Source organism: Protopterus annectens, chromosome 7.part0 (genome assembly GCF_019279795.1).
Source record: "Protopterus annectens isolate FY-2018-M chromosome 7.part0, PAN1.0, whole genome shotgun sequence".
Classification (NCBI taxonomy): Eukaryota; Metazoa; Chordata; order Ceratodontiformes; family Protopteridae; genus Protopterus; species Protopterus annectens.
Genome location: NC_056739.1, coordinates 1,290,700,372 through 1,290,710,508, shown reverse-complemented (window position 1 = coordinate 1,290,710,508; position 10,137 = coordinate 1,290,700,372). Strand labels below are relative to the sequence as shown.

The window sequence follows — 10,137 nt, the reverse complement described above, 5'->3', positions numbered from 1 at the left end:
TTCGTTTTGCAAGCCCTCGTGTACACTGTGACATTTTCATCTCCTCAGTGATCCAGACAGCTTAGCAACTTCTGCCCTGTCTATTCATGGACAAATAATGCATTACAAAATATACCATTTCCTACATAGAACAAAACCCTGAAACAGTCTGGTAATGACTTCTGCTGTTATTTCATGGACATAGGAAATATACCAAAACTACATACAATTTTCTATTTTTATATCTATAAAAACAATTTAAATACAAAAAGTTTAGAACATTTTCACTTTAAGTTTAATTTTTGTGAATATGGCTTTAAATCTGGTAGCAAAATTCATCTCCCTCATACCAGTGCAAAATCTTCACCATACTAGATGGTTGTGGCATAAATACAGTACAGATAACTAGTGTCAACATTCACATATCATTTAAATAAATGCAGTGGCCTGTAACCACTAAAACGTCATTCTAAACTCTGTGCAAGTTTTATTGGCATGATTTTGATTTTTTAACCAAAATATATTTTACATCTTATGCAATATATTACAAAACTGGAACACCTGTACCAAGTAAAACCAGCATACATGGCATTTTAATAAAATACTCTATTTTAAAAGTATCACACAACAGTTCTTCATTACAAAACTGCAGCAGTAGTCAGAAGATGGATTGGTTTAAAGTTCATCATGCTTTTGTTTATAAGGCCATTTAGGATGCTGTACAACCTTTTCTGCTGCTAAAAGAACAAGTCTCATAAATTCTTCAACATCAAATGAGTAGTTGGTAAACTTAGGATGATCTCCTACCGTGGGATGATGACCCTGTGTCAAAGACAATGTTAAAAAAAAAAAAAGAATCTTTCAGCAAACAGAAAACACAGCTTTAATCTTCAAACTGTACATACCTAACAAAATAAAAATAGAATGCATTTTGTATAAGACATGTATAAGCCAGCATAATCAATCTGTGAACCTTAAAAATATATATACATTTCTTGGTATTTGCGTTAATTATTTTTGTGGAGTAGGGAACAGAATGGAACAACAGGTATGTATTCACATCAGTTGATCCATGAGAAACCAGTTTGCAGTAGATAATTTCGGACTTTTTTTCTAATATACCCAGCTTTATTCATTTGTGAACATTTTTCTAGATCCAAGGCTCTGGAGTAATGCAACTCTCATTGGTACGTTATGGTACCACATATGTCAAGACTATGAAGGCACGTTTAGGAGCAGTTCAACCCCTGTGCAACAGATCAATACAGCCTAAAAAGACAAGAATATAAAGTTATACATGTGCTAGGTTTCCAGAAAAATTAATCCAAAGATGGGCTAACTAGTAGCAGGGTATTACGTAGACAGTGCTGAATGCTTCTTACAGGTGAGACTACACAACTGGTGCACATTTGCTATAACTAGATCGACAGAAGTGGGTGACAATTGGGAAGAATACAATACAGGGGAAAAATTATACCTCCCTGGGAGATCACATTCAGAGTTTAAAATGTAATTGCTCTGACAGCTGATCCACGAAGCATATAGGTTCCAGTAGAAGACCAATAGAATAGTCTAAGAAATTATGCTCTGTGAAAGTACAAATCCATAACAATCATATACGTATGGCATAAATGTCACCAATGCAGACTTTTTGACCCAAATACTGCAAAACATCTAGTCCTGTTGGAAAGGCCTTCGACAGCAACATTTCAAAATTGGCAATTTTGACATCCACCCATAACCCCTTTTCCCCAATTTTTACAAAAGGGGTCAGGGTGTCACTTCAACAGTGACAATCTAGAGCCAAGGTTTACATTGCCAGGTGGCTAAGGCAAAAAACAAAGCAATCCCAGTTAAAGAACGTGTTTAGTAACCACCACCCCCTCTCCACCTGCAGCAAATGATAAACTGCTCGTTTTCTTGAACTCATGCAACCTCTACAGGTAAAACTTACACTGGCTGTGCACAGCCTCTCTTTCTCACTCACTCTAACCTGGATTCTTTTTTTTTTTTTTCTCCTAGAAGACAGAAGTCAGACAAGTTCAATCCCTGTGAAAGGCCAAACAGAGTTTCCTACAGCTAAGGGCCTGAAATGTTGAGATCCTGCAAGCACAGGTGAGGAGTACCAAGAAAATCATCTCTCAAGAGACGGACTTAATAATCATTGAACCTGATAACTGAAATGGACAGTCAAACGTGTCAGTCTTAAAGTCCAAGCTCCAAAGGGAATAATGACTCTTTAAAGGGAGGTAAAGTTATAGAACTCCGATAAAAAATGATGAGCAATAGTTTTTCCCTCCATGATGTCAATGTGTGCAAAGATGCCGGAAATAACCATATGGCTGTGGAACAACTAAATGTCCAAAGTCATATAGGTGCCTACTGCAGATCATGACCATCAGCAAACAAACTGACTAAACAAAAAAATAATGTAGTGGAAAATAATTTTTGCCTTCACAACACTTTTCATCACAAAAGTGGTGTGGTTATGGGTACATATGTAACTAACAAATTCTAATTTAGTCATGTCTGAATATGAAAATGCAAAAGTGCACAGAGAACATAACTATAAACAGATCGTGTTCTCTAAAGTATGAGGATGACATTTTTATATCGTTGGGAGGAGTTTTTTTAATTCAATGTACATGTTGAAATACTGTATTATAATACGGGATATTTAAGATTTAAAATGGAATGCTCAAGTTATATTAGATGCTGCTATAAGTAAGGGTGAGATATTACTACTGATGTAAAGATATTTAGAAAATTAGTAAAAACAAAGATTATACCCCTGCATTGCAGGAGTATGCATCCTAACTATACCGACAAGGTGATGAGGAGTCGGATGTGCAGATCTTTTTGTCTGACTAGTTATGAGTATGTGTTTAATCAGAACTAGATAAACAGTCTAATGATTTTTTGAAACCTACTCAAGAAATTCAGAAGACATAACTGTTGTTCTATTTTAGCAGGATGCAATGAAACCTTATTTATATGGTGGAAGTTAGTTAGTGAATGGGTCTGACAATAAACAGTAAGCATTTCCTTTAACGTTTACATTAACAATAAGGTTATATATGCCAGGTCTTGATGTAGAGAAAGTACTTGATAGAGTCGGCCAGGATTTTATGAGCAGGGCAATGGAAGCATTTGCATTCTCTTACAGAATAATGAACTTAATTAGGAGGACATAGAGGGATCAGAAGCAAGTATTAAAGTACGATTCCTCTCCGACAAGCTGTATTTGAATAGAGGAACCAAGGAAGGCTTATCCTCATTCTCAGACAGAATAAGGTTCATCAGGAGGCCTATCTGAAGGATAGAAGATGGAAGGGATCCTCTCAGACATAAGTTTGAACAAAGGAAACAAGCAGGGATGCTTCTTTCCCCTTTGGTATGTGCTTCATATTTAGAGTGACTGGTAAAGAAAATAAAGGGCCTCTAAAACCACACTCAAGAAGTTAGCCTCATCTGCAGATGATACTATTTTGTATTTGATAAATACAGAAAAAGGCCATTTTGGTGTTGTGGAACATGTGAGGCTGATTAAGGTCTTTTCCGGATCTAAAATTAATGAAGACAAAACAAAGGCTATAACACTAAACTATGTACCCATATATGAAATGATTCAGCAATAAGACAAAGTATCTAAATGTATTGATTAAAAAGGATTCTGTTATGCAGCCAATGATATATGTGGAGACAGGTGATAAACTGGAAACTATTAAGGTGATAAACTGGAAACTATTAATTATGGATATGAAAAGTTAGATACAAACATTGAAAATGTTTTAGTCCCTTTAATTTTATATACATATGTCAGCATATTTTTTATATCAATCAGACGAGAAATTGTAGATGTTAATTAATAGAGCTGAATGAATTTATTTGGCAATGGAAAAGGGTAAGAGTTAAGCAGGACAATTTGATTTTCTCCATAGACAAATGTGGTTTAGGATAATTTGGTATGAAGTGATACCTTACAGCTATGCAGTTAAGGCTTATATACATAACACAAGCAGAAGGTTTTAAATCAAATTGGAAAAATAGAGAAACAGGAGAAGATTAGTTTGAGAAATAAGGAGAGAGTAGGATTTTGGATACAGCTCCTTAAGGAAAGTAGTAATAATCATACAAATTCTTAGAACTAAGACAAGGGAATGGAGAAAGATGATTTTACCAATAGGAATGACTGCAAGTAAGGGTACAGAAAACAGGCAGGAGGGAGCTAGAATTTACTGGATAAAATTAGGTACTGGGAGCAAATATCTAGTGAGGGAAAGTTAACCAAGTAGGATGATGCTAAGCAGAAGTTTGGACTGCAGGTTAGAGATAGGGGAGTCCTAAATGAAAGACCAGCTCAGACAGAGTTTTTGTTGAGCCTAAAAGAGAAGCAGCTGTTAAAGGGAAAATTAGTACAGTATCGAAAATATTAAATAACTATAATAATCACTTAAAGGAAGTTAGAAAAGACTGGGAACAGAGACTGGAAAAGCAATTTACTAAGGAACAAAGGAAAGGTATCTGTACGATTCTCAAAGTATGCAACAAAGTCTAGATGGCCTAGGATGTTTACTTTGAAGAGTTTGCATGGACATTTTCATACCTCCAGTAGGCTTCAGAGATTTTGTCCTCAGGTGGATAGCAAATACTGGAGATGTGATGGGGAAAAGAGAGGTAATTTGGAACACATTCTGAGACTGTAATAAATTGGCAGGTTTTAAAATTTTTTTTTAGAGTGTTTTGTCAGAAATGCTGAGGGAGAAAATTGTTCTACCTTTAAGCTGTGGCATAGGCTCCGAACTGTCCAGCCAAAGTGAGGCCTAAGTAAAGCTGCTAAAAAAGCAAATACTACAAAATGAAAATCAAAATCTTAATAACTAAAGTACTGAATATTATAAAGGAGAGAATAATGGGTGGGATTCCTTAGAAAAAGGAAAAAGCAAATTACATAGAAGTAAATATAATCTGTGGGGATAATACATGCAGAATAATGCCTAGGAACAATAATGAGGTTTAAGGAAAAGGAAGGACCTGAACAATTTATGTAATGTTGAAGTGAAGAATTGTTAAAAGGAAATATATATAATATATGAAAAAATGGTAAATTAATATAAAAGAAAACAAGCAACAGTATGTGCACCTGTGTCAGTTATAGTTGTGATTTAATAGAGATGGTTAAAAATAAAGGTTATATGTTTTATTTTAGGAAATATTAGGGCATCCTCAGCTTCATCTGATGTAAAAAGAGTTAAGAGGAGCTTATCAAACACTTTTTTTAACAGCAGAAAGAATTTAAAGCAACAACTTTGTTAACCACAATCTAAACATAATGTACTTTTTAATCAAAGCTAATGTACTTTCCATGCACCAGATATACATATTGTAAATACATATTTGTTATAGATTTGAATACAGATCTTGTCATTAAAAAGAAAGTACAGTTGCACAAGTAATTTATTGTAATGGTAGGTGCCTGAATAAATCACTGTTGCAGTATTCTTAACATCTAAAACTTTTCCCGCAAAGGTCCCATCTGTCCAGCCAGCCTTCTAAAGCTAGGATCCACCTCCTACGAGGTGTATGTTCACCAAAGGCAAGCATCAAAGTGCTTGTGTAAGTGGTACATGTATCAGCACCATTTTCAGAGTTTTCTTGCTCTGTCTCATAAAGAATAAGCGAGACACTAGAACAACTTCCTAAGGAAACATCAGAACCCAATGATAAAAATATTAAGGTGGAATGAATTCTGAGAATACAGTAATTTTTAGGGAAGGGGAAGGAAAGAAGTTACGGAATACCACACATGGACATAAGGTAAAACTTTAAATGTATACCCCTAGAGGAGATGGAAGGAAGGAAAGAGAGGTACTGCAACAAGGATCTAGTCAACCATCTACAGTTATGCTAGGTTACCTACACAAATGTACTATGTTCTTCATTTGATTACTATTACAGTATTCCTAACATTTGGGGCAACTCCCAGAACTTCAGCAGATTCGGTGGGGGTAGGGGATACTCCCCCAAATTTAGGATATCTTACCAAATCCAGTTGTTCCTCTAGACTGCACATGCACTTTGCAAAAGTTTACTGAAGGGGTGGGACTGAGGACTAAATGGCAGCTTCACGAATGGTCTTAAAGTCAATGCGTTGCATGAAAGCCCCTGAAGTAGCTACTGTTCAAAAAGAGTGGACTTTAATTGACCCCGGTAGCTGTTTACATGATTTGTATAACAGAGGAGAATTGCATTGCAAATTCATTTGGAAATAGCTTGCTTAGACAAAAGTAAGCCTATTTTCTTTCCAGCAAAGGTCACAAACATTTGCTTAGATGTTCTCAGGTCTTTCATCATATCCAAGGAAAACCTGAGATGTCTATGAACATCTAATGAACAAAAAATTATTTCTCCCTTGTTTTGAATGGAAAGCAGGTAACTAAACGGTCTGATTAGAGACTCTATCCCTATGGAAACAAGGGGGATGCACAAGAGGGCCTGTAACCCAAACTCTTCTACAGAAGGTTAACACTACTTGCAAGGCAATTTTCCAAGTCAAAAACAACAATGAAGAATTAGAAGCTGCATCAAAAGAAGGAAGATTTAACTTTCCTAATACACAGTTCAACTTCCAAGGTGGGGCCACTCTTTTTCATGGAGGTTTAATAATATAAAGAACCCCCTTGAGAAACAGTTTGACCTAATTTGAAAGAGAGATGAGGATCAAGTGGAAAATGAGTAGAAACAGCAGAAAAAAATGTACAGTGATAGAAATGTAGGAACTAAGCAAGAAACAGATACTGAATGACCATGGGCACCTGTGCTGTACTGGGGTACTATCATCTATTTTGACACCAGATACAAAATCTTTTCCAGTTGGACAAACAAGGAGTCATGCTGGATTTTCTAACCTGTATAAAAAATGATGCTTTCCCTGACAAAAAAGGTGCCTGAAAGGAATTAAAATCTTACCATTCATACTGTCAGTTCAGAATCTGTAGAGCTAGATGAATCAAATATACCTTGTATAGACTAAATCCAACAAGACAGGAAGAGTCTGCTAGTGACCTCCACCAAGTTCCTTCAACAAACAGAGCCAATGCTGTCTTGACCAAAATGGGGTCAAGCAGCATATTCCTCAGATTGTGCCTTATTTATTGAAGCATTTTGGGAACCAGAGGAAAGGCACACAAACTTCCCCAATTAATCAAGAAAGCACTTATTTCTTGTTTGCAAGGAGTTCTGTTGCAGAACAGACTTGGTTGCTATTTGTAGAACTCTGAAATGATGGTTGAGAAGAAATGCCTCTCTTTTAGCAACCTTTTTTTTTTTTGAAGGTCCATCCTGGATCTACTTAAAGAATCTAATACTGTGTTCAAATGGGAGGGAATGTGGAATACTTGTAGAAAGGGAATGAGTCGAATGGCCACTTCCAAAGTAGTAATGACTAATTTACAAAGGCATAAGGTTTTGTCCTAGCATGTTTACAATGCACATAACTGAGGTATTACCTGTAACTACTTGAAGAGTACCTGGAATCTACTGGTGAGGAGATAGGAGACCCGAGTAGAGAGCACCATACACCCTTAATACTGGTCTCTTGGAAGCAAGCACGCAGTGCAAAGTTTGAGGCAACTGTTGCAATGCTCTATACTGGCAGAAGTTGTACAAAGATGAATCTCAGACTGGAGTCAACCTATTTAACCCATCAGAGAAAGTTCTAATCTGGATGAGGAATAGCTAGAATTTACTGATTGAGAGAATGTTGGTGTTTGGTCCAGACCGACCTAAGATACTACTAAATTTTCCTTATATGGAACCTGGCATGAGAACAGCTACAGACATGAAACCAGGGCTTTTAGAAATTTTTTGCACGACTCAAACTGCTGTTTTGCCAGATTTAAAAATGTATTATATGCTATTGTACTGACTGGTTGGAAGAAAGTTGTCTTAAGTGGTATCTACTGGGCCACCTAGGAAGAACACTCTGGAAGAAAGGATATGAGACAATTTCTTTAAATTGGGAGTGAATCCCAGATTCTGAAGAATGTTTCAATTCAAAACAAATTTGGAGAATTCCAAAACATTTAGTACCTCTAAAGTGGAAGTTGCCTGAATTAGACAGTTTCAATAGTTAAGGAAAGGAAAGATGTGAATTCTATGGAGTGCGCAAAAGGCAATAACCACAGCCAGGTACTTTGTAAATGCCCTGAGAACTGTATAAGGCCCAAAGGGCAAAAAGTAGACAGCACGAGCCCAAGACAGTGAATACAGAAGATGTGCTGTGAATCTTGTGGATAGTGATATTTAAGCAAGCATTTTTTTCAAATTTAGTGTAACCAGTACAGCACTTGGAACTGGGGGGAAAAGACAAATTTAGGAGACCTAAGTAGAGACAGTTGAAATATCTCTTATGAGTGTCAGAATTTCTTACCCTTCCCACTTAAGGTTGCCACCCGTCCCGTTGTCAGCGGGACACTCACGGGTTAAGGCACCTGATCCCGTTGCCCGCTGTATCAAGTAGTGGGACATGAAAAGTCCCGCTTTTGCGATCACATTGAATCGCCGTGGAAAAGTCGCAATTACTTCTGGCTTTTTCATGGCAATTCAGTTACATCACCAATCCGGACCTGCAGGCAAAGCTGCTGCCTGTTAGGTCCGGGTGCTTTAATTCGTGCAGCAATTGGCTGCAATTCATGAAAGGGGTGGGGGATTGGGGCAGGAACAGCCCTGCAAAGATCACAGCTGTAGGAGCACTTTGTTTTAAGCGCTTCTACAGCCGCTTAAAAAAAAAAAAAAGACAGATTTTTTTTTTTTTATAACAAGCGATCCAGCCAGCCATCCTCCTCCTCCATCCAGCCAGCCATCCTCCTCCATCATCCATCCATTATCCATACATCCTCCTCCATCATCCATCCATCCTCCTCCATCATCCATCATCCATCCAGGAGCCAGCCAGCCATCCATCCAGCCAGGCATCCACCCATCAAGCCATCCATCCAGCAGCTACTCCCACCAACCAGCTAGCCACTCCAGCCAGCCATTCATGCAGCCAGCCATCCATCCAGCCATGCATCCATTCAATCAGCCATCCATCCAGTCATTCATCCATCCAGCTGCTACTCCCACCAACCAGCTAGCCATTCCAGCAGCCATCCATCATACCCATAACAGCACCTCCTTCACCACTCTGGTGGTGACATCATGGTAGAGGGTGTGGCCAGTGTCATATTGGACACAACCCCATGTCCCACTTTGGCCCGCCTAAAAGGTGGCAACCCTATTCCCACTTGGAAAATTGTCATCTTGAATACAGTATCATCAAAAGACATTCAGTCATTATCAGAATCAGAAAGAAGAATATCTTCCACATATGACTCATACTCAGAAGAAGTGATCTGAGAGGTACGATCTAAGTCCTCATCATAAGAAGATGACTCACATGTTCTTTTAGCAGGAAGGGGGGTCGTCTTGGCTGGAAGGTTTAAATGACCTTTAAGAGTCCTTTGGCTAAAGAAAACCAGTCACCTTGAGTAGACTGAGGAAGAGATTTCTCAAAAGAAATGTATCTAGGAATACAAGAAGGTGAAACGTATGTTTTGTTGTCTGCTGTCTTTTATATGGAATGTCTGCTTGAGTTTAAAGTGCAGAGATTTACCTCTATTCCATCACCTTCATTCTTTTCTCTGATGAGAACTTAAGAGAATACCCTTATCCAACTTCTGTTATTTTAACTCTAGGTTGAAGAGAACTTGCCTTTGGACAGCTGACAGGAGAAGAGTCAGAAGGATGACTAGTGGCATGGATATGCCTTTCATCCTTGGTCATAACAGCCACCAAAACAGCAATGCAAGAAGACCTGGGAGATGCTGACATGTAATCTGGGGGCTGCAAAAGCACCTCAACAGGTTCAGCCATCTCCAAATGAGAGAAGCAAGGAGAGGTATGCTCTGCATCATCCACTTTTCGTAGGTTACCCCTTTGCATTTTTTAGCTGGGGGGGTCAAATGCAGAAGATGAAGCAGACAACATAGCTGCACAGGTCCATCACAGCCTGTTTTCAAGATAATGGCACTGTCACAAAAGGAAATATTGTCAGCCTAGCTATCTAGAATTTTGTAAATAATTATATGCCATCTGTGAATATTAATATGATCTATA

General features: G+C 37.9%; 1 protein-coding gene across 3 annotated transcripts in view; it reads right to left on the bottom strand.

Annotated features, from left to right (window-relative positions):
* Positions 1 to 443: 443 nt before the first annotated feature.
* EOGT (EGF domain specific O-linked N-acetylglucosamine transferase) overlaps positions 444 to 10,137 on the bottom strand; it is an 859,464-nt gene continuing 849,770 nt past the window's right edge. For all 3 annotated transcript variants that reach the window (XM_044077905.1, XM_044077906.1, XM_044077907.1), the window contains one exon: positions 444 to 801. In XM_044077905.1, the coding sequence (XP_043933840.1) occupies positions 655 to 801 (147 nt within the window). In that variant the 3' untranslated portion in view covers positions 444 to 654. The remainder of the gene's footprint in view (positions 802 to 10,137) is intronic.